This window comes from Podarcis filfolensis (assembly GCF_964270895.1).
Source record: "Podarcis filfolensis genome assembly, chromosome: 16".
Taxonomy (NCBI): domain Eukaryota; kingdom Metazoa; phylum Chordata; class Lepidosauria; order Squamata; family Lacertidae; genus Podarcis; species Podarcis filfolensis.
The window spans coordinates 15,827,376-15,851,656 of record NC_139620.1 but is presented as its reverse complement, the minus strand read 5'-3'; the positions used below and the strand labels follow the sequence as shown (position 1 = coordinate 15,851,656).

Below are 24,281 nucleotides of genomic sequence, written 5' to 3'. Positions count from 1 at the left end.
CTTCCCCACACTTTTGCCTACTCTTTCCAGGCAGTCTGTGCTTTAAAGATCTGTTTCTGAGCACCGGTTTTTTTTTTGGTGCTCTGGAGCTTTCCCCATGAAAACCCGCTCTTTGAAGCTCCGTCGGAGCAAGCAGCAATCCACAGAAAATCTGAATAGCCATTTGCTCCAATTCAGCTTTAAAGAGTGGGGATAGCTCTGGGAGAAAACAAAGCAAAAACCACAGACACAGAGCTTTAATGCACAGACCTCTGCCTGGAAAGAGCAGGGCAAAAGGTAAGTGTGGGTAAGCCGAATGTCTGAGTACACTTCCCTAAACAAAAATATTTTCAGCAGGCACTGAAAAGAGTACTGTGAAGGTGCCTGCCCAATGTCAACAGGCAGGGAGTTCCAACATATGGGTGCTGCCATGCTAAAAGACCAATTTCTTGCAAATGTGGAATGGGTACTATGTGGCACCTGTAGCAGCGGGAGTTCCACAGATCAAAGTGGTTGAGTGGGATAAGTTGATCTTGCAAGTAAACTGGCCCCAAGCTGTTAAGCTTCTTATATGCTAATAGTAACATCTTGAACTTGGCCCAGTAATAAATCTGCAGCCAATGCAGCTCTCTGATCAGGAGTGCTGCATGCAGACAGCGTCTCGCAACCCCGCTGCAGCATTCTGCACTGACCGCTTCTTCCAGGTCAAGCACGAGGGAAGCCCCACATAAAGCGCATTGCAGCCATCCAAACTTAAAAGTCACCAGTGCCGGATCTAAAGAAATAGGTGTTTCTCAGATTTTTAAAACAAGTATGATGTATTGTTTATATTATGGAGAGTGCTAGCTGGCCAGGGAGAAAACTGCTATTGAAATATGTATGTTATTTGCATGTTTATATTATTATGCGTATGGTATAAAAAGCCCTGACTTTTAACCCTTGCTTTCCTCCACTTTTTAAAATCGCCCCTCCTAACAGCCATCTCCGGGTGTGCTTCCAGCGTGCTGCTCCTGTGTGATCAAGAGGCCTTCCTGGACGTCATGGATAATGTACGTCTGAACAGGCTCTGCTTGGTGTATCAAAATAAAATCTGGGGGCGATGGATCCACGGTAGTATTGGACTTGGGGCAGCTGACTATGAGTTATAGTTAGGAGTGTGATGAAGTGGGGGGGGGAGACCCTCAAGAGAAGCCTTTCCTGCCCTTTTCCTTGTCCAGCTGCAACACAACAGCCCTGCAGTGCTGCCAGGCTGGACTGTGAAAGTTGCTACTGGTCCTTCTACCCACTGAGGGCTAGAATCTTGACATCTGTTATGGAGCTTATTGGGCCAGTGTGAATTACAAATGCTGTTGATAGTTTCTTGGGGGGGGGGGGTCTTCCAGAACCAGCTGCCCCTCTCTCAAACAGCTGGAAGTTATATAGTTATAGCTATTACTATTCTTAATTTTAAATGGCTTTTCACCACAAAGCAAGATTCCAAGCATCTCCTTTCTTTTCTCCACGCTTTTCCTCCAGAATGGACGGACGCCTTTGATGATCGCTGCCCAGGGGAACCAGCCTGCTATCTGCTCCCAGTTGCTGCAGAGAGGGGCCAAGGTTGACCTCATTGATAAAGATGGAAAGTGAGTCTCTGGAGTCTTTAACACAGGGCATCTCCTGGGGATTAGCTGTGCTTCTCATGGGACATCAGCTGGATGTCATGAACAGCACAACAGTAAATCTCCTGCTCATACTTTCTCTGTTCAACCTTCATTCCTCCCATCCCCAGGAGTTCAGAAAGTCCCACTTTTTAAAAACTCAGTGAAACAGCTGTACCATTTTCCCAGGTGCAGCTAGCCTGTTGCATAGCTATTCTGGCTGGGTTATGGCCTGCACAGATTGCTCTAGCCTTCCCTGTGGTCCATCCCTTGTCTCTAGGTGCAAACTCTATCACTTTAACCCTTATATCTCCAAACAGCATTGCCTTTATATATCTCCCCCTCACCCACTCCCTCAAATTGTAGCAGATGGGGGGGGGTCAAGATCATGAGTGCAGTGGGTGGGGTATTAACCCTTTCCCCCTCCACACACTCACTGGTCTGATTCAGCTCCTGCTAATGATCTCCTGAACAACCCAGCTGAAATATCTCTGTTGCCTTTCCTCCTGTGAGGAGGCTATTTATTTTTATTTCCGGCATGCCTGTTGCACCTTCTTTGCTCCAAGGGGCTCAAGGTGGCATGCAGCGTCATCCCCCCCCCCGGTTTATCCTCACAACAACCTTGTGAGGTAGGTTAGCCTGAGGAGCAGTGATTGAGTGCAAGGTCAGACCCAGTGAGCTTCATGGCCGAGTTGGGATTTGAACCCTGGTCTCTCCCAGGCCCTACTTCTTCACTCTCACCACTACACCACACTACCTACCTTTCTCTCCTCTGCTCCTGCCCAGGACGGCTCTCATCCTTGCTTGTGAAAGTGGAAGCACCGAGTCAGCTGAGCTGCTTCTGCAGAATGAGGCCAATGTGACGCTTCTTGACAAGACAGGCCACGACTCCCTCTACTACGCCACGCAGGCCAAGAATCGCAAGCTGAGGCGGCTGGTCCGGACTGCCCTGAAGAAGTGGAAGAAAAAAGGTAAGGGAGCGGTTGGCTGGCCAGTGTCCTGGCTTCTCAGACTCTCAGCTGGGTCATTGCCAAAGACTCGGTTCCAAAATCACTATAATGCCCAGACATAGATGGTGCAGGTTCTATTTATTTAGATGGTTCTCCCCATCCTCATTTAATCCACACAACAACCCTGCAAGGTAGGTTAGGTTGAGGGACAGTGACTGACCCCAAGTGTCGCCCAGCAAGCTTCATGGCCAAGTTGGGGGGGGGACTTGAACCCTGATCTGTCCCGGGCCTTAGCCCTTATTTAATTCCCACAACAACCCTGTCAGGTAAGTCAGGCTGAGAGGCAGCAACTGGGCTGAGGTCACCCAATGAGCTTCGTGGCCGAGTGGGAATTTGAACTCAGCTCTCCCAAGTCCTAGTCTCTAACCACCACACCATGCTGGTGGCAAAGTTCAGAGCAGAGTTCTAAGGCATATGGCTAAGTGCAAACTAAGACATTCGCCCAATGCTTGATATGCACTCCACCACGAGTACCCTTTTTGAACAGCGGAGCAGGTACAGTCATTTGCCTAGGGAGGTCATCCCTAGGCATGTGATTGGGCAAGAAAGCGGGCACTCCTGGAAGGAGACTAGATCTCCTTGCACGGGTAGAACTGTCGCCATGTTCTATCGCCACCTATCTATCTGATGTGGCCTCGGACACGAGAGCTTTCCTGATGGGACATGGTATCAGAATCACATCCTAACACATTCGGGGCATCCAAAGACGCTGAGGCAGGACCTTCTCTGGACAACCCAATCGCCCCCTGCCCAGCGTCCGGATCTGCACCTCCCAAGCTCCTGGGCCTCTCCCCAGGGTGTTCCAAGGCTGGTCCAAAACACGTTGCTTCTTAACCAGTGGACAATATGGCGTCTCTTGTTATGTACTGAAGCCAGTCAGACAAGTGGTTGGATCTTAATTCAACACAGGTGACAGGACAGCTTCTTCCACTATTCTTGGGGGTAGCAAGGGTTCCTTAGGGTACAGTTAGGGAGATTCAGGTCAGTTCAGTCCAGCAAGGGTCTCAGTTTGACTTGTGAGGTCATTAACCATAAACCACACCCACGTGCCCCACACCTGATGTCCCGTGTGATGTCAGGTGTGTGGCAGGTATGGGTGTGGCCACAAAGGAACAGGCAGGAGCTTAGAGTGAGCCCTGGAATGTTCGTTTGCAAGTGGGATCAGGTGCGCTAAGGAGCTCCCTGATTTCTTTGGATGAGGAAGCGCCAATACAGCGGTACTTTGGGTTACATACGCTTCAGGTTACAGACTCCGCTAACCCAGAAATAGTACCTCGGGTTAAGAACTTTGCTTCAGGATGAGAACAGAAATCGTGCTCTGGTGGCGCGGCACCAGCGGGAGGCCCCATTAGCTAAAGTGGTGCTTCAGGTTAAGAACAGTTTCAGGTTAAGAATGGTCCTCCGGAACGAATTAAGTACGTAACTAGAGGTACCACTGTATTTGTTTTGTTTGCAAAATGACAAGTAGAGCATAAGTGGAGCAAAACAGGCACTCCCACTGCAGTCAGCAAAACCACATTTCTTATTTCTTTTTTATCTTGTATACAATTTTATTAAGTTTTCTGTTTTACAACTTAAAATACTCATTATACATCCTTAAGATATGAATGACTTCCCTTCTTCTCTGTTTTACAAAAACTATACCATTCAGTAAGCCATTATTGCATCCATCAAAACTTGTTTACACTATTGAATTTATCTTAATGCTGCCAGTGTCTTCAGCTGTACACAGATACAGCAAAACCACATTTCTAGCACCATGCTTTCCACAAAAGGCCCTTCACCCCAAATGGCTTTGTGTGATCACAGAAGGGGTGGGGCCCCTAAGGCTCAAAGCAGGGGCCGCATCTAGGCCTCTCTATCTGACCTATAGGACTCTGCATCCCTCAGCGGCCTTGCTTCAGATTGCATTTCTGTCTGGCAGGAATTTGTCATTAAATCCTGGTAAAACGTATCTTACTTATCTGGATGGAAGATAGAGGGTGGGGGTGTACAAAGCAACCTACTGTACAAAGGTAAAAGGCACATTCATTATTCTGCCAATTCTGGCATGTGGCCCTCAGAAGGCTGCTCAGAAGAGAATGTGGCCCTCGGGGTCAAAGAAGTTCCCCAACCCTGACCTTGACCACTCATTCACAATGATCAAGGTGGTCCAACTCACACAACCAGAAGCATTAGTTGTAATGTGGTTAACTGTCCAAGAGCAATAACCTTTTTTACTCATTCCGCTTTCTTGTTGCTTACCAGTATCTGAGTCCTATCTTGTGACCTGGATAGAAGGAATTCAGGGCAGAGGTAGGCAAACAAAGTGCTTTGGGGATATGCGCTTCCAGAATATCATTCCGCTCAAATCTTTTTTTTCTCAACTTCCACAGAACTAGGATGCGATTATTCATCAGAGACTGGTTCACAGGTAAGAAGGGGGTGCTTATTTGTTTAATAAACTTTTTCCTGGAAACTGCTGGAGCTGCCCTTGAAGATGTCTTGGAAACTTCAACTGGTCCAAAACTTTAGTTGCATTATTGGCCAGTGCGCTATTTAGATCTCCTATAACCCCTGTTTTAAAAATCTGGTTGCCAGTTTGATTCCAAGCCCTGTTCAAGGTGGTTACGTTAGTGTTTAAAGCCCTAAATGACACAGGTCCCAAATACCTGAAAAAGAGCCTTTTCTCCTGCAGAACCTATCAGGTCTTAAGACTGACAGAGGGAGCTGCCTTGATTGTTCTACCACACTCAAAAGCTTGGGGTAGTGGCAGCCTGGGAGAGGGCCTCCTCTGTGATAGCCCCTACATTGTAGAACTCCCCCCGCCCCAAGGTGTGCCTGGCACTTTCATTATACAGCTTTCATCGAATACTTAAGACATATCTCTTTACCCTGGCCTTTGACACTTGAAATGTATATTTTTTGAACCCACATTTTTTTCTGCAGTTGTTTTAAACTGTTTTTAATATTGTGTTTTAATTGCTGGAACCCACCCTAGGAGTTTAGAGTGAAAGGCCAGTTGATATTATTATTATTATTATTATTATTATTATTATTATTGGCCATCTGTCATGGATGCTTTAGTTGAGATTCCTGCATTGCATGGCATTAACTAGATGTCCCTCGGGGTTCCTTCCAACTCTACAATTGTATGATTCTATGAATGCCTCTTGCTTGTCTGGATGGAGAATACAAACTAGCCACCTGTACAAAGGTAAAATTTACCTTCATTTATCTGCTCAGTTGTGTCTTTGGCCTCACCTACCACTGGCTGGTGATTTCAGTACCACAGACAGCTTCTTCCTGGGGGCACATCTCCAAGGAAGGAGCTATCCATGGTACTGAAACCAGCACCCCCTGCCTTGCAGCCATGTGTACCTGTTGCAGATGGGTCAAAACCTTCTGCCTCTCAGTTAGCTCATGCATTGGTTTGGGTTGTGCCTCCAGGTTCCATCTGAGAGCGGGAGAGAGACTGATGTGAGTAGCCTGAACCTCCAGAGCGAAGTCGGGGACCAAAGCGATGAAGAAGAAGAGGAGGATCCTGAGTTGAAGGAGTGGAGGAGCAGGTACCGAGACGAGAAGATGAAAGTAATCCAGCTGGAACTGCAGTTGGACCAGAAAAGGAAAGAATGCGACACCCTTTTGGAAGGCTGCAAAGTGACAAAGGAGAGGGTCTGGGACCAGGTGCAGGAGATCAACCAGCTCCTTCCTGAGGGGGGCGGAGGGAGCCAGGGCTGTGAGGAGCTGAGCCAACGGTACAGCCGCGATGCCACGGAAGAAGATTATTACCTCAACCTCTTGGCCGCGCAAGTGCAAGAGCTGAAGAAGAGGAGGAAGCAGCAGCAGGAGGAGGAGAAGCTTCAGAAAGAGCAAGCCAAAATGGCGGCCGTGCAAGAAGCAGGAAAAGAGGAGCCGAAGGCCCCTATGGCCCAGGAGGAGAAAGTCCTGTGGCCTGGCGAGGAGGAGGCCGAAGAAGGTAAACGCCGCGACGAGGAGCTGAAGCGCCTCCGGGACGAAGTTGCGGCAGCCCTCGAGGAAAAAGAGAGTGCCACGAGGAGGGTACAGGAGATGGAGGGCCACATGGAGAACATGCGGGCCGTGATCAGCGTCTACGAGGGAAAGAAGAAGGCCCAGAGCGGGACGCTGAAGGAGATGGAGGCCCGTACGCTGGAGCTGGAGGGTGAGAACCAGCAGTTGCGTGGGCTGCTGGCGAAGCACATGGGAGAGTGTGAGAAGGTGGGGAAGCAAGAGGGTGGGCTCCCCGCCGGGGAGAAGATGTCCCAGTTCCTCACAGAAATGGAGGAAGAATATGCCAGAGTGCAGAGGGAGAATGCTGAGGTGGCTTTTGAGAACGAGGCCCTGAAGTGGGAGGCAGAGGAGGCCCTCAGGAGCAAGCTGCAGTACCAAGCGGTGCCATCGGGGGCGGTCAAGAGGAGCGTGTCCGCCTGGAAGAAGATTGTGGTGGGTCTGGAAGGAGCCCTGGCTAAGTTGGAGCAGGTGAACTTTGCTCTCTTGGAGAAAGCCAGGCCTCTCCGGGAAGCCATCTTGGCCTCTGGGTCGAGAGTTGTGGCCAACAGGAATGGGTATCACAGAGAAGAAGAGAATGGTATCATGGAGGATGAGGAGAAGCTGCCCGCGGGTGATGCCAAAGCCCCTGAGGAACTGGGAAAAGCCGGGAAAGACAAGAGCCAGCTCCCTGAGGGCTCTTCCGGGCAGGTCAAGCTCAGGCCGAAGCCTGAGGTGGCAGAAAACAAGCCCCGCCCCTGCCGGAAGAGCTCCGACCTGGAGAAGGAGGTGTGGGACCTCAAGCAGAACAATGGCAGCCTCGTGAAGGAGCTGGCAGAGCTGAGCAGGGAGAGGGAGAAGCTCCAGGAGCAGCTGAGGGGTTTGTGCTCTCCGAAAGATGGACCCGCCGAGGCAGAGGCACCAGGGAGCTTGGTGGAAGAGCTGAAGCAGACGGTGGACTCTCTGAACCAGCAGCTCTCGGCTGAGAGTGAGGAATCAAGGAAGCTCCGCCTGAGGCTGGAGGCCCAGAGGAAGGAGATGGTATCCGTGAGGGACACCTTCCTGAGGCAAATGTCCAAAGACGCCGGCCACTTGAGGCCAGAGAATCTCGACAGCTGCATCTTGAAGGAGCTGCACTGGAAGCTGGACAACGTGGTGAAGAAGCAGAATGAGGCCTTGCAGCTGGTGTCCGAGATGGAGGAGGAGAGCCACGCCCTTGAGGTGGACCGCAGCCTCCTTGCCAACGGCCTTGACTCGTCCGTGGCAGAGGACAAGGCCTGGCGGGAAGGCTCCTCCGAGGCCTCGGATGCCATCGGAGACAACTTGAAGGTCAGGCAGCGGATGAGCGAGCTGGAGGAAGGCCTGCAAGAGCTGAAAGGAGTGTTAGAAGCCGTCCAGGTCTCCCTGGGAGGAAGAGACAAGGAGGCCGCCCGGCTGAAGGAGGTGCTTGATCGCCTCGTCGCCAAGATGGCCGAACTGCGCCAGGAGGAAGAGGAGGCCCTCAGGAAGCATGAGAAAGTCCGTGGCATGCTGTCCGTCAGAGCGCAAGCCCTGGGAGAGGAGCTGGCCGCCCTTCGGGAGAAATACGAGGAAGAGAGCGGGGAGTGCTCCCGCCTCAAGGAAGACCTTGCTTCTGAAAAGCAGAAGAACGAGGAGCTCATCGCTGAAGCTGTTGAGCATGAGGAGGAAGTGGAGGAGCTGAGAGGGAAGTCCCAGATGATGGAAAGTGCAATGGAGAAGATGAATAGGAAGATGGAAGAGATGGCCAGGACCTGCCAGGACAGAGAAGGGAAGGTAGGAGGGGAAATTTCGAGGGCTGGGGCGGCTAACCCCTTTTGGCCTTATGCCTTTATTATTTGTGTCCAAAAGGGCTCCCAATGTAGCTAATGTAGAATCAGTTAAAGCAAGGCAGTCCCTGCCCACGATATGCAAGGGGAAGGGACACGGAGGGAAGAGGGGGGAAATCCAATCTCAGCCACCAGTTCTTGTTTATTTATGGAGATACGTAAATAACGTTATATCACAAAAATATATCAAAGCCCAGATTATTAAACAGCTGTTCCTATAAAGACCGGCCAGCATAGTTCAAGGGTATGAGGTTTTAAGAATGAATGTAATATGTGAGAATTGGTCATATTTTTAGCGGAACCAGTAAATTTGTCAAGATCAAAGGAGCAAGAGGGGAATTAGAAAAGATCTATGCAATAACTTCACTGGAACCCCTAGCATCACTGGGCCTGCCTGAATTGCAAGGGCCATCTTGGGGGAACAGGGAACAAATATTATTGTTAGCATTATTAGAAATATACCATTAGCTTTGACCAGCCTGCACCAGTGACCCTGTTGGTAAGGACGTAGAATCGTAGAACTGTAGAGTTGGAAGGGATCCAAGGGTCATCTAGTCCAACCCCCCTTACAATGTTATTACCCCATAATATAGCTGGGAAGACTAAGACTGAGGAGTCTGCTCAGGGATTCCGTGCAATAGATTTGACTTGGATGCCACCTGTTTTATCATATCCCCTCAGATCAGGAAGTTGCTGAAGGAAACGGAGAAGCTTTCAAGCGAAGTTCTTAATCTGCGCAGCGAACGTGCCCGACTCCAGCTGCAGAATGAAGTGAGCCTTGGGGGGTCATCGTCCCCAAATTATTTCAGTTTATAGAGACTGCTTACTATCTATCTATCTATCTATCTATCTATATCTATCTATCTATCTATCTATCATCTATCTATCATCTATCTATCTATCTATCTATCTATCTATCTATCTATCTATCTATCTATATCTATCTATCTATCTATCTATCTATCTATCATCTATCTATCTATCATCTATCTATCTATCTAATCTATCTCTATCTGTCTGTCTGTCTGTCTGTCTGTCTGTCTGTCTGTCTGTCTGTCTGTCTATAATGCACTGGAGTAGTGTTGGACTAGGACCTGGGAGACCAGGGTTTGAATCCCCACTCACATATGAATCTCACTGGGTGACCTTGAGCTGGACATCGCCTCTCAGCCTAACCTACCTCACATAATTGTTCTGGAGATTACATGAGGACTAGGAGAGACCAAGGTTCAGGTTTGAGTTGAGCAGAGATGGAGACACACTGAGAGGGGGGGAATGGTAGTTTTAAATACAGGGGTACCGTGGGATACATACGCTTCAGGTTACAGACTCCGCTAACCCAGAAATATTACCTCAGGTTAAGAACTTTGCTTCAGGATGAGAACAGAAATCGTGCAGCGGTGGCGCAGTGGCAGCAGGAGACCCCATTAGCTAAAGTGGTGCTTCAGGTTAAGAACAGTTTCAGGTTAAGAACGAACCTCCGGAACAAATTAAGTTCTTAACCAGAGGTACCACTGTAATGGCAAAGGTTTGAGCAGAGCAAACCGGAGGTTACACTGAGAGGAATAAAGTGGAGGTTTAAAACGAGGACTGAGTACAGCGAAAAGGGAGTTAAGGTTTTGCTGTGTTCTACCCACCTCCACTATTTCTCCTTGTTAAGACTTCCTTAAAATAAAATTAAAAACCCTAGTTGCAGCCCCTCTATGTTCTTCCCTTCCCAATCTATTCAGACCTCTCCCATTGTTTTAAACCACCACTTTTCTTCCTCCTCCTTTTTTGCTCCCATCCTGTTTCCCCTGCTGTTATTGATTTATTACTTTTATAGTTCACCTTTTCCCCCAAGTAGCTCAAGGTGGCATACATGGTTCTCCCCTCATTTAATCCCCACGACAACACTGTGAGGTAGGTTAGGCTGTTGTGCAACCTGCTCCTGAAGTCCCCCACCGTTTTTCTGCCAGCAGAATGTCTGTGGACTTCATTTCACCGACTTACTCATATGTATTTCAGGTTGTCCAGAAGAACCACCAAGAGATTGTAGCCATCTACAGAACACACCTGCTCAACGCAGCCCAAGTAAGCATTTCAGAGGTGCTTGTCCCTAAGCCTTGAGTGGAGGAGATATTCCTTCCCAGAGTCTGGGATCAAGAGGTGGACCCCTGGAAACTTAATAACTTTGGGGGGACAGGGGATGGTGTTCCAGTGGGAATAGTGAACTTCTGCTTCCCATGCCAACCCTCCGGCTGTTTTGGAGTCCAACTTCCACCCATCCCAGCCATGCTGGGGGCACCAGGTTGGAGAAGGCTGCTGTATACCATACAGAGTCAGAAGGATAAGGGCTGATCTATGCACACAGCAGACCTTCCTCTACTGAACCCCCTCTCTCAGCAGATCTGGATTGCATGTTTCAAAAACTCCCAGATGGGCATTATTTTTTATTATTGAAAAAGGCATATAGAACCCTGGCATGTCAGCAAAAGAAAACTAGGCTCGAAATGCCCCTCCGTGATGTCTAGCTTTCTCTATGCGTGGGGATGTGCTTGTTTTTGTAATATGGGGAGGAGCATCCAGTCACATGATCTCTTGCCAGCCCACAATGAAAGGCTAAGGTACCTAATTGACAGTTCTGGAACAATGCATGAGTACTGTTCCGCTATCCTTCAAAATTCACATTTCTCCAGATTTTTGGGTGCAGTTTCCCAGTCAATAGATGTGTTGCAAACATTGCATGTATCGGGGGAGTGTGTATAAGGCCACATATTTTAATAGAAATAACATACCAGTAAATCTATAGATTTGTACATTAGTAGAACTTCTAAATGTTACTTGTATTAAGATGAATAAGGTTTTAAGATTGGATTATTAAGAATATAAGGCTCTAGGAACATGCATGAATAAGTTAATACAATGGAACCAAGAGGGGGAGTGGAGGGAAGTCAATTGAGTTAAGATGTATGATCTGAATTGTCATAATTGATTCATTTTGTTTTGTTTTTATACTGTTTTTATATTTTATTTTATTTTTGAATTTTATTTTTGAAAATTAATAAACTGTTATAAAAAAAGGAAATAACATACCAAAAGGCACTTTGCCATGTCTGCATTAGGCAAAACGGCATATAGTGTGGTATAGTGGTTAGAGTGGCAGACTATTAGGACTTGGGAGACCAGGGTTCAAAATCCCATTTGACAGTGAGGCTCACTGGGTGACCTTGAGCTCAGTCACTGCTCCTCAACTTAACCTACCTCACAGAGTTGTTGTGAGGATAAAATGGGGGGGGGGGACCAAGTGTGCCACCTGGAGCTCCCTGGAGAAAAAGATGGACTGCAAATGCAATAAAATAAATAAATGCAGAAAAGTGATTATTGGGAGAAATTTCAGCTAAGATGCTGGTGAATTTTCCCAGGGTCTGACGTGTGGTGTTTCTCCAATTCAGGGTTTCATGGACGAGGAAGTCCATGCGATGCTGCTACGGATCCTGAGGACAAACGACGGTTGACTGGCAAATTTCCAGGCCTCCCACTTCCCCTTCATGTGAGATTGTTGTTATGTATTTTTTTGGTTGTGAACTGCTCTGTGCCCTTTGAATGCAATGCAATTTAATAATAATAATAACAACAGTAATAATAGTACACTGGTACCCCTAGTTACAAACTTAATTCATTCCGGAGGTCCGTTCTTAACCTGAAACTGTTCTTATCTAGAGGTGTGCTTTTGCTAATGGGGCCTCTTTCCATTCTCATCCTGGGGCAAAGTTCTCAACTCGAGGTAACTCTTCCAGGTTAGCGGAGTTTGTAACCTGAAGCGTTTGTAACCTGAGGCGTTTGTAACTCGAGGTACCACTGTAATAGTAATATTCTGGTAGCTTGTAGAAGCCACCAACCATCAAAGATCCCACTCCTAGTCAAAAAGGGGGGGAGCTATTTTGCACACCCAAAGAACATGCTCAGAGCACTCAGAATACTTTCTGAGCCCGTCTAAAGTTCATTTCCTTCCCATGTAGTCAAGCAGATTTCTTGCTGCATTGGGTTAGGAATCGATTCCAAAATGAAGATCGGGACCTCCAAGCAAGTGCTGCCCCTAAGAGGCGAGACAGCTCTGCTGCAAAGCTCATGAATCCTATGCCGATTGTGCTGATCCACAGGCCCAAAGTGGCTTGGTGGAGGGATACCAAAGGATGTCAAAAGCACCCATTATTAAAGAAAAGTGTCATCTTAACAACACAACCTGCAAAGCCTCGGTGCCGTTACAGACACAAGTTGGACACCGCAGCAGTGAGAGGTCGTCATGACTTGTCTGCCAAGCACTAATATGTTAAGCATTACTTACACACCAAGCGGGTGGCGCTATGGTCTAAACCACTGAGCCTCTTGGGCTTGCTGATCAGAAGGTCGGCGGTTCGAATCTCCGCAACAGGGTGAGCTCCTGTTGCTCGGTCCCTGCTCCTGCCAACCTAGCAGTTCGAAAACATGGAGTACAAGTAGATAAATAGGCACCACTCCGGCAGGAAGGTAAACGGCGTTTCCATGCGCTGCTCTGGTTCATCAGAAGTGGCTTAGTCATGCTGGCCACATGACCTGGAAGCTGTACACCGGCTCCCTCAGCCAGTAAAGCGAGATGAGCGCCGCAACCCCAGAGTCATCGGCGACTGGACCTAATGGTCAGGGGTCCCTTTACCTTTACACACCAAGCAAACTATGTAGGCCGGCATCAGTAGCCCAATTAATGCACCCCTGGCTCAGAGGCCCCTTCCCAACTGTCTCATCCATCTCTCAGATAAGGGAGTAGCTGGCAGGCAGCTTGTAAGAAGCCTCTCCTCTCCCAACTAACAAACAAAGGCTTCAAAGCAGATTAACACATGTGAGCTCATTCTTGCAGCAATGAACAATTAGCCCTGGGGTTATCGTGACTACCAAGATGGCATTTTCAGGTGTTCTGTAACATTTTCAATGTTTGGTTCTTCACAGTGTTCGAATCATTTTCTCATTCCAGGTTTCCATTCCATGGCAGAGGCAAATACCAGGAGGGCAAGAAGAATCCTGGCCTGTGGTTCCTGCACCTTTCTAGCATCAAGACACCCGTCCACACACACACACACAAACACACACACACCTCTTCCCAGAGGTCAGCTTTGATTTCCGGAGTTGTCCAAGTGGCAAATCTATGCGGCAGGGAGCAAAGATTCCATACCGTGATGCCCACCCATGTGCTGTACTGGGAATTTTTTTTTGTAAAATAGTATTATATCTTCCTCTGTCTCCCCCCACCCCCTGACATTTTTCTTTTTAAATTATTATTGTAGAATGGGGAATATGGGCTGGGCTGGTGAACAGAAAGGAGAGTGAGCAATGGGGGTAAAAGAGAGAGTATAAGGGAAGTGAATCAATATCCCCATCTTGAAACTGGCTTATTCCAGGGCGATGGGCCTTAGCCCCGAGGCATTTTGGTGTCAGAGATGGCGAGATGCCCCCTGCAGCCACACAGTTGACAGTGGTCCTCGGTCCAGTAGGGTTTTCCCTCCCTGGGGTCAAGACCCAACATACATGGCCAGATTAAGACCTTTAGAGGCCGCAAGCAATGAACAGAGCATGGTGCCCTCTCCCACATATTATTTAAAATAAAAACCATGCTATAAACCATAAAAAGAAAATGTTATTTTTTTATTTTAAAAAATTGATCAATATTAGTAGGACACCCCCTGACTCTAGGTAGGGATAAGAAACAAAAAGAGAACAGAGAAATTGGGGAAGACAAGTGTAGAGTGGAGGTTAAGGTCACCCAGAGTGTGGATTTGAACTCAAGTCCTAGTAGTCCGACACTGTAACCTGTGCTAGACAGGATAACCTGTGCCTGGAGTCTCTGGCAGAGTGAACATGAGAGGAGCTTTTAGCTGGATCAGGCCATGGGCCCATCTAGTCCAGCATCCTGTTCTCACAGTGGCCAGCACCAGATGCCTGTGGGAAGCCTACAAGCTGGATTTGAGCACAAGAGCATCTCTCCCCTCTTGGGCTTTCCAGTAATTGGTATTCAGAAGTGTTGCTGCTTCCGGCCCTTGGACCATTGTGGCTAGGAGCCATCAATCACCCTCTCCTCCATTGGGTGATCCAGAATTGCCCGCTGTAATGAACGGGAGTAATGCTCTTGTGCTACTCCTGTTCATTTTAGCAAGGCTTACGCAAGAGGATGCCCCATTGCAAACTGGGTCCCACGTGCCTCTGATCTGCCCATCTCCCCCTCTGCCATCCATAGTAGTGCCTCACATCCACTGTCTGGGGCAGCTGCTTTCCCCTGCTCTGAAGGAGGGTGGCTTTTAGGTTAATGGCTGAGCCCTTCTGCGAGGATCACGGCTGTGACAGTTTGCACAAGATGCATCCTTCAGCTCTTGGAATCATAAAACGTTGGCAGGTACCCCAAGGCCATGCACTCTGACCTCTGCCAAGGATTATTTGTTTAATCTCGTTTGGATCACCTGGAGAGGGGTGGTTGTTGCTGCTGCTTCATCTTAAAAAAGATCTGTGCTACTGTGTATTTAACAACTGTGTGAGAAAGCGTGCATGCTTGTGTTTAGTTTTGTTTCTTTAAAAGAAAAATACAGGTTGCATTGAGTCCTGCGGAAAGAACTCAAATAAATTATGTGTGCCTGGCAGTAATGCCTTCAGTCTGTTGTCTCTTCCCTCCTCCCCACATGTCTATCCCATGGGTCACCCTCTCTGAGCACGTCAAAGGGCTTGTCCATAATTTTGCTTCACTCATATTTTGATCACATCGTGTGCCAATTAATCCCATCACTGCTCCCACCCAGTCTGAGAGCTTTTCTCCTTGTCCCGTGGCTTTGCCTTGTGGAAACGCAATCTTTGGGGCTGAATCGGATCTTATCAGTTGCGTAGAAAGCCTGGAGAGAGATCTGCTTAACCGAGCTTCAATTCAGCGGGTGGGCTTGAATTTTCGCAAGGTGCAATCGCAGAGGAACGAAAAAATGCTTTCGTACCTGGGAGAATGAATCGGGATGTGACACCATCAAAATATGGTTCAAGTGAAAATGCGGATGAGCCCCAAAAGCCTGGCTGCTGGTCAGACCAAGATGGGTGCTCATCCAGCACAGCATCCTCTTTCCAAGAGGGCCCAATCGGATGCCTCAGCAGGAGCCGATCAGATGTCCACAAGCAGGACATGAAGACAACAGCCTCTCCACACACTGTTGTTCCCTAGCACAACAGTGGTACATTGAAAGGTACACTGCTGCTGGCCAGGGAGGGTCCTTATAACTATTGTGGCAAACTGTTAGCGATAGGCACCGCATCTTGTGCAGTGAAGTTCTCCCCAGTGACAATATGCATGCTGGTTGTAGCTTAATTCCGGCACAAAATTCCTTTTCGTGCTGTATGATAAAAATGGCAACCACCCAGCAGAGTGTCTCCACGTGTGCTTCATTCTGGTACGGAAAAAATTAAGGAGGGACTGGGGCCCACGGTCTCTTGTTTGCAAATTCCCTCAAATGGCATAACCCGTTTTTAAGAGGGTAGTCTGGCAAAGTGAAACACTTTCAGGTCCACCCTTTCCTTTCTACCTCTCCCCTTTTCCTGCATTTCTGTTCCCCAAATGGACCCCCTGTGTTTGGAGGGGTCCCCCTCCCCCTCCGAAGCGAACTAAGCAAGAGCAGCCAACCTTCTGCATCGGCCCACAATGCAATGGGAAGCCAGGGACAAAAAACCTGTTTCCATAGAGAAAGGGTGGAGCGAATGGGAGAGTTGGTTGCCAACCCGGTTAGGGAACAGAGAGAAATAGCCCGGTTTTCAAGCTGATGACCTTCCCAGAATTTCACAGGGCAAAAAAAATAATAAAGCACTTTCTTTTAAGGAATGGGAACCTGCTGGGTGCTGTGTACAGAATACAGAATTGCTGCATCCTCCCTGGCTCAAAGTACCTAATCCTTAAGACAGGGGTGGCCCGTCTCATTTTGCCACCTGAGGCAAAATGGGGATTGCCACTGTCTTCTGCCACCCATTGCATTACCACCACTTCCGTTGGCCCCAGCTCTCACCAAACTCGACAGCAGCCAGGTCACTCCTCAAAGCATTGCCAAGCGACTCCTCTGCCTGGGTTGAAGAAGATGAACGGCAAAACCGCACACCAGAACCCCACCTTGGCGGGAGAAGTGGTGGGGCAGGTGCAGTTCTGCCACCTGAGGCTGGCGCTCCATATCACCTTAGGGGCAGGCCAGCTCTGCCTTCAGGAGGAGCTAAAGAAGAGGCTGCTGGATCAGGCCACTGGCCCATCTAGCCCAGCCTCCTGTTCTCATAGTAGCCACCCAAATGCCCCAATGGGAAATCCACAAGAGCCTTCTCCTCTTCTGTGGTTTTTAGCAACTGGAAGCGTTGCTGCCTCCAGGGTGTAGACAATGTCTGCCAAAGATCTGAGCAAAGTTTCCATTTACCCTGGAGTGGGGATTCTACCCACCCCCCGGCATTGCTCTCAGCCCCCCATCCCCACCCATCAACAGAACAAATCACAAATGAAATTATTAGATATGCATGTACTGAATTGATCTGCCTTCTGCTTTTATCCGTTCTGAATTTGTCCGATGAAACTGACACGGTTGGTGGAAAGCCTTGCCAACTTCCTTGTTTGCTTGGTTTCCTTGAAAGGGACCCTGGAAATGGCGCACAGAGTAATTACAATCCATTTTTAAAAAATGCCTTTGGGAGGAACTAACACAAAGCTGTTCCTCCGACTGTGGCCATTTCCCCAGAGACTGGAGAGAAGGGGTAGTGAAAGGAGATGCTTATGGCCCACTATGTTGGAAGATCCAGGACAGACCAAAGCTTTTCTCTATGCAGAACAAAGTTAAGCTATGGAACTCCCTCCCACAGGAAGCAGGGGTGGCCACCAACTTGGATGGCTTTCAAAGAGGATTAAAGAGATTCACAGAAGAGAGGGCTATTGATGGCTACTAGCTCTGATTCCATAGTCAGAAGCAGTACAGTGGTACCTTGGGTTAAGTACTTAATTCGTTCTGGAGGTCCGTTCTTAACCTGAAACTGTTCTTAACCTGAAGCACCACTTTAGCTAACGGGGGCCTCCTGCTGCCGGCGCACTGCCGGAGCATGGTTTCTGTTCTCATCCTAAAGCAAAGTTCTTAAAGTGAGGTAATATTTCTGGGTTAATGGAGTCTGTAACCTGAAGCGTCTGTAACCTGAAGCATCTGTAACCTGAGGTACCACTGTAAATGCTTCTCAAGACCAGTTGCTGGAGACCACAGGCGAGGAGAGAGCTCTTGTGCTCAGGTCCTGTTTGCAGGTTCCCCACAGGCATCTCACTGGTTGGCCACTGTGAGAACAGGATAATGGGACATTGGCCTGATCCAGCAACCTCTTCTTAGGTCCTATGTACTTACCCGGGGCAGATAAGGTGAGTGAGCACCTTCCTTTGCAAAAGCTAGGTGTGTCTCCACGAGACGATGGTAAAGGTAAAGCTTGATTGAAAGTACATGCGTACTTCATGCTCTGGAAACTTCCAGAGAGGATTATTGCAACATGCTCTACGTAGGGCTGCCCCTGAAGACAACTTTGAAACTTGAAATGGTCCAAAACACAGTGGTACTTACCTTTAATCACACGAGATGTCCAGTGGTTGTTGTTTTTTAACTTCCAAAGGAGGGTTTTGAGAGCGTGAGGCCCTCTCAGATGCTTTCCACAATTCCTCAAAGGGTTTCAGAGCAAAATGACACGACCAGGAACTGTGGCCGACAAGGAAATTGCAGAGTGGGCTTTGCAACTGCTGCGAGTGGCAAGAGGCCCTTGTTTTAAAGAGCAACTCACTTGCCGATCTACATTCTTAAGACACTCACTCTGTGTGCTGAAGAGCCCCCTTCACACATTATGCTTGTATCAGGTGTGTGCCTAAACACTTCACATTAAGTAATAAATTGCGAAGGCAATAAGCGAGTATTAGAAAATGCAAATCATGCACATTGCTTGATGAACTTGATCCAGACATTGATTTTGAAAGTCTGAGAGTCATTTACACCTCCAGGGCCCCCCTGCCACCTCCCTTGTCTCTTAGCGCCCCTCCAGGATAATCCCACTGCCCCCCCCCCCCGGGGGCGGGTGAACCACTTTGAAAACCACTGATAAATATGAGCCATATAAATGAGTAGGATGGTTCAGTTCTGCTTGGCACTGTGGAGTGCTGAGCTCCAGGGGGCAGCACAGCATTGGCAGCAAAAAGAAAGAAATGAGTTATTTTTAACTGTGATGAATTTTTTTTAACCAGCCTGGGTCTGTTAACTTGGGTTTCCGGGTTCCAACTGCCAAGATAAACCTCCCAGATGACGGGGAAGGAGTGGTTTTGAGCTGTTTGGGAGAGTCTGATACTTTCTTTTTCTGCAGAGTAAGGGAAACACACACACACAACCGAGAAAGCCTTGATCATAGCGCTCCTTTGCAGGAACTGCAGAGAAGACCACAACCGTTTCTGGACTTCTCTGAAGACAGCTGGGACTCCTGAGCCGGCAGGGAAAACACCACCTTCTATAAAAAATAACTTGGTAAGTGAAAGTCACAGGGACACACTCTGCCAAGATTTCGTACACGGAAGTCACTTCCACGTAGAAAACTGGCAACCAAAGTGTGTGGTCTGAGGTCAGGCCTGGCATCAGCACCTTGGCAGGTACCATCAGCACCAGCTCCTGCCCTGGCCCCCCCCCCAAAATCAGTGGGTGGTAGCACTCCCCTGTGGGGGGCAGTGGGATTAACCAGGGGTGTATGGGCTAAGAGGCAAATGAACACAGTGATACCTCCGGTTACATACGCTTCAGGTTACAGACTCCACTAACCCAGAAATAGTACCTCGGGTTAAGATTTTTGCTTCAGGATGAGAACAGAAATCATGCTCTGGCGGTGCGGCAGTAGCAGGAGGCCCCATTAGCTAAAGTGGTGCTTCAGGTTAAGAACAGTTTCGGGTTAAGAACGGACCTCCAGAACGAATTAAGTACTTAACCCGAGGTACCACTGTACTGGGCTTTGGTATCACTGGATCACGGTCATCAGTTTTGTTGAATTCATTGAACTGAATAGGTTTAACTGGATTTTGAATAAATGTGCAGTCAATAGTGCTTCGAATCTTATTGTGGCTTCTCTAGGGAGGGAGTTCCAAAACTGGGGCAGCCACCGAGAAGGCCCTCTCTCATGTCGCACAGCACACACCATAAAGGCTAGCACGGTGAGCAACAAACCAAACAGTCCTGGGTTCAAATCTCGACTCTGCCATGAGCTCCGTGTCACATCATCAGCGTACATGGACCACAGTGCTGTAAACATATCTTGGATACGCTTTAAATGGATCTGCTTTCAGTAAACACAAATATTGGATTGTGCTGGAAGGCCATCAGCCATCCAGAAGATTTCAATTGCCTGTTTTTCATCCAATGAATCCATTAATGGATTGGTTGTTTGAAAATGCTATGTAGACTATTTGAAAAGTAATTGTGATGATCAGACCACATTTGTAGGTTTGCAAGAAGTTTTGTGAGGAGAATTATTGGAACTATTGCAAAAATGGATATAGGGGAGGATGATTAGTTATGATAATTTAAGGCAATATGAAGTTAAGAAATGCATAAGAAGTGATTAAAACGGTGGATTATCAGAGGTGCTGATGGAAGTCCAAAAAAAAGACTGTATAGGCGGCGAAATTTTGTGGTTTGTATTATAATTTATATGTTAAAATTAATAAAAATCATTTATATATATAAAAAGAAAATGCTATGCATTTATGATAGCTGAGTTTCCCTCTATAGAAGCTTGTGGTTGGGTTTAATCAGTGGCGTAGCGTGGGGGGTGCAGGGGGTGCCGGCCGCACCGGGCGCAACATCTGGGGGTTAGGGTTAGGGTGCGCAAATCCACGGGTTAGGGGGCGCAAATCCACGGGTTAGGGGGCGCAATTTACTTGCCTTGCCCCGGGTGCTGACAACCCACGCTACGCCACTGGGTTTAATGAAGAAAATGGCATGAGTGGGGAGCAGGGGAAGTGTTAACCCTTTCCCCATCTTGTTCCTGACCTGATTTTGTACAAATAGGTGACTTGTACCCATTTGCTCTTGAAAAAAGCAGGAAACTTCCAGTTAGTGAGTGTGAAGTCCATGGGCTGACTTGCAGCTCACATGCCCTTTGTTTTAAAACCTCATGGATACAACTTTCCTGTATAATTTTCATAGAAACATATTTATCTAATTGACATTCTGCCCTTCCTCACAAGGGAGCCTGCATCAGGGCTACCTGTATTTTGAAGAAAGGGCTGGTGCTATGATGCTTTTATTGTTAACTGCCTACATTTAATTGATATTTTTTAAAAAAATACTATTTTAATTCTATTTGTGTTTATTTACATTTTAGTGATGGTCTTTGTTATACTTTTAGCTCATTATATTTTAACTGTGTAAGCCGCCTTGAATCCCTGACTGGGGAAAAGGTGGGATATAAATATATCTAATACAACAATAATAACATTTCGGCTGCAGCTACTCTGTACTGATTATTCCTCCTGCTCCCACCTGCTAGACCATGGGTAGGCAAACTAAGGCTCAGGGGCCGGAGCCGGCCCAATCGCCTTCTAAATCTGGCCTGCGGACGGTCCGGGAATCAGCGTGTTTTTACATGAGTAGAATGTGTGCTTTAATTTAAAATGCATCTCCGGCTTATTTGTGGGGCATAGGAATTCGTTCATTTTTTCCCTTCTAAAGTCCGGCCCCCCACAAGGTCTGAGGGACAGTGGACTGGCCCCCTGCGGAAAAAGTTTGCTGACCCCTGTGCTAGACCCTCCAGCTACAAGGCTGGTTACCTACCTAGCATTATTAATCTTTACCCTCCCAGTCCCAGACATATGTCTGCCAAATTGTGGGTGCCACTACATGCATCAAACAGAGCGGGCTTTTGCCACAATAAATCTGCTAATAATTAAGGTGCCACGACATTTATTATTATGGGGTGGGGGTGGGGCTGCAATCAAATGACAGCCTCAGGGCCGCTGCATCAGAGATTAGCATGGTTTGGCATGCTTTTTACTTGATCGTCAAACATCGTTGTTTTTGAATGTTTGAAATAGTCGTTTTAAAATGTTTTCAACTGAGAATTTTAAATTGCTTTTTCTTTCTGTAAACCACTTTGAGCTCCCCCACCCCCACCTCCTTACAACTAAGCGGTATACACATTTTGTCAGGGAAATTTTGGCAGCAAAACCCGCATATATGGCAACGCGATGGAAAAACAGCTCCAAAAGCGTCAAATCACTATTTTTGAGGGGAGGATCCCCCCCAAAACTAAACAATTTGGTTTTGCTCCCCACAAAAAGAGCGGCTGAAAAGAGCACGGTGCGCCTGACTGCGGGCAGAGGAATTTAGCGCCGCTCCCTTAGGCCCTCCCCGCTGTTCTCTACGGCGCTTCCTCCGCCCCCTCTCATCTACCCCCGCCTCTCCGCGGAGCTCGAAGGGGGCGGGGCTTCCTCCAGCGCTCCAACCCTCTATTGTCTTCCCTCCTCCTGCCCCCTCTGGCACTCCGTGCGGCTCTCGGGCGGCGGCGGAGTTTATCGCCGCTCCCTGGGCCGCCCCCTCCGCTTTCGGCCGCGGCGGCTACGATGCCTCAAGATGGCGGAGGCGGCCGAGCTAAAGGTAGGAAGAGGAAGCGGGGCGGGGGGGGAGGGAAGGAGGGCGCCCCCCAGGAAAGGGTGGGGGGAGGAGGGGGAGGAGAATTATAACAAAAAATAAGAGAGAGCTTTTATTGCATAAAGCAAATGGGTAGAAAAATGTGGGGGGGGGAGATAGGGGAGGAGGAGAAACCTGGGGTGCATTTTGGGGGGGGATATAAGGAGGGAGCCCCCAAATAAGATGAGGGAGCCTCTGCTGCATGAAGCAAATGGGTAAAGATGACGGGGGTTGTAGTTGGAAAAATGGGGGTACTTGGGGCGCGTTTTTTGTGGGGGGAGAAGGGAACCCCCCCCAGCTATTTGGGTGTGTGAAGAATATGAGAGAGCCTTGAATATATACAAAACAAATGGGGGGTAGAAAACGGGGGGCTGCAATAGGCAAGAGGGATGGGGAAGGTACCTGGGATAACTGGGGGTAGAAAGAGGGGCACCCTCCCCCCAGGTGTGTGTGTGGGGGATATGAGAGAGCTTTATTGCATGAAATAAAGGAGGGGAGGGCTGGAAGGGGGGTATCTGAGGGTACAATTTTTTGGCAGGTTGGGGGGAGGGAGAAGAGAGGTGGGTGTGGAAAGCAGCTGTGCAATAAAGCCCAGGGTAAAAGGGGGAGGGAATAATGGGGGTGGGGGGCAATGGGGTATAGGTTAGGTGAGGGGTGTAAAGAGGGTGGGGTGTGAGTAGCTGGGGGAGGGGAGGGTTGATGTTGGGGGTGAGTAAGAACATGTGCAGAGTGAGAAGCCTTGGTAGGGTTGGGGAGTAAGAACAGGGGGCGGGAAATGACTCCTACAGGAGATCAGGGGGTGGGGGGTTGGAGTTCAAAGTGAGGGGGTGAAGGGGTGAGAAGAGAATTTGCCTGGGAGGGGTATTAGTGTGAGAAAGAGGGGCTGCAAAACAGAAGATGGGGTACAGTGGTGATGTGGAGGGAGAGGTATGTTGGCGAGAGAGAAGCTATAGGGAGATGGGGTGTTTGGGGTACAAAGAGAGCAGAGGGAATCAGACGTGGGTTCAGGATGAATTGGGGAGGTGGGGAGTTGGGAAAACCTGTGTCGTAAAAAGGATATTAGGGTGGGGGAGACAAATAATACTGGGGTGGGGGCAGAACATCTGGGGTGATGTGAAGCTGATAGAAGACCCAAAGGGACATTGGGTATGTGTAGTTTTGTGCAATGAAAGCCAGAGGTGGAAGGGTGGGCTGTGGCAGGGGGCAGGGGTGTATGGATTGAGTGCGATCTGGGGTTCAGGAGGGATAAGATCATTGAGGAAGGATCATGGCTCAGTGGTCTGCTTGGCATGCAGAAGGTCCCAGGTCAGATCCCTGCTGGCGTCTCCAGATAGGGATGGGAAAGACCACATTTGTCTAAAACCTTGGAAAGCCACTGCTGCCAGTCAGTGTAGAGAATATTGAGCTAATTGAACCAATGGCTTTATTCCCTATAATCTGCTCAAATACAGCCACAACACGTGGCTAATAAGTATGGTAAAAGCAGCTTCCTATTTCCCCTGTGCTGCAGTTTGCTTCATGATATGATCCCATAGCTAGAGAATTTGGTGTGGGGTTGCTCTCCTGTATATATGGTTTTTTTCTTTCTTTCTCATCTTTAGGAGTCAGAGTGCCCACTGCCATCATTGCCCACTGCCAGACCCCGGAATATGCAGTTGCCCCTGGTAACTAACGAATTCTGAAACCAGTTTGGGGTCCTCGTTGGTGTGTTAAAATCCCCTGCATGGGTTCCTATCTGGCTTTTCCTGGGGATAAATCTTGAGGTTCTATCCACCTTGGCTGGGAGTACTCATGGGGACTTCTTTAAACATTCATAGAATTGTTGAGACTTTCCAGCTTTTGTCTTTCCATACCTTCCATCTTATTTTTAATGAAAGAACTTTGTCTCTTAGATCTTTACTAACCCCCAACATTGAGCTTGCTGGGAAATCTAGGTCTTGAAATTGCAGGACAGGATTGTGAATCCTTCATTTTTAAACTTATCTACTCAAGCATCGCTTGCTTATCTCTGATCCTTTTTACATCTCTCATTGGCTTAAGGGGCTGTGTTGTCAGGGAATCACCATGTTTTAACTGCTTGGGGAGGTAGGGGAAGATGACAGCCGTAGAATGCTGACAGACTGGACA

The 24,281-nt window shown here is 48.3% G+C and overlaps 2 protein-coding genes across 8 annotated transcripts in view; both read left to right on the top strand.

The window, feature by feature from the left end:
- Positions 1–15,104, top strand: part of ANKRD35 (ankyrin repeat domain 35) — a 28,228-nt gene extending 13,124 nt beyond the window's left edge. For both annotated transcript variants that reach the window (XM_083590898.1, XM_083590899.1), the window contains exons 6-14: positions 958–1,028; positions 1,495–1,601; positions 2,403–2,587; positions 5,002–5,039; positions 6,056–8,407; positions 9,142–9,231; positions 10,468–10,533; positions 11,895–11,992; positions 13,451–15,104. In XM_083590898.1, the coding sequence (XP_083447024.1) occupies positions 958–1,028; positions 1,495–1,601; positions 2,403–2,587; positions 5,002–5,039; positions 6,056–8,407; positions 9,142–9,231; positions 10,468–10,533; positions 11,895–11,957 (2,972 nt within the window). In that variant the 3' untranslated portion in view covers positions 11,958–11,992; positions 13,451–15,104. The remainder of the gene's footprint in view (positions 1–957; positions 1,029–1,494; positions 1,602–2,402; positions 2,588–5,001; positions 5,040–6,055; positions 8,408–9,141; positions 9,232–10,467; positions 10,534–11,894; positions 11,993–13,450) is intronic.
- A 3,726-nt stretch (positions 15,105–18,830) lies between these two features.
- The window catches only part of PIAS3 (protein inhibitor of activated STAT 3), a 35,563-nt gene continuing 30,112 nt past the window's right edge, over positions 18,831–24,281 (top strand). The window contains exons 1-2 of one of the 6 annotated variants that reach the window (XM_083589370.1): positions 21,981–22,121; positions 23,756–23,818. In XM_083589370.1, coding sequence (XP_083445496.1) covers positions 22,098–22,121; positions 23,756–23,818 — 87 coding nt within the window. In that variant the 5' untranslated portion in view covers positions 21,981–22,097. Of the gene's footprint in view, positions 19,005–21,980; positions 22,122–23,755; positions 23,819–24,281 lie in introns of those variants that run through there. The other 5 variants (XM_083589372.1, XM_083589373.1, XM_083589376.1 and 2 more) reach the window with 5 other exon arrangements.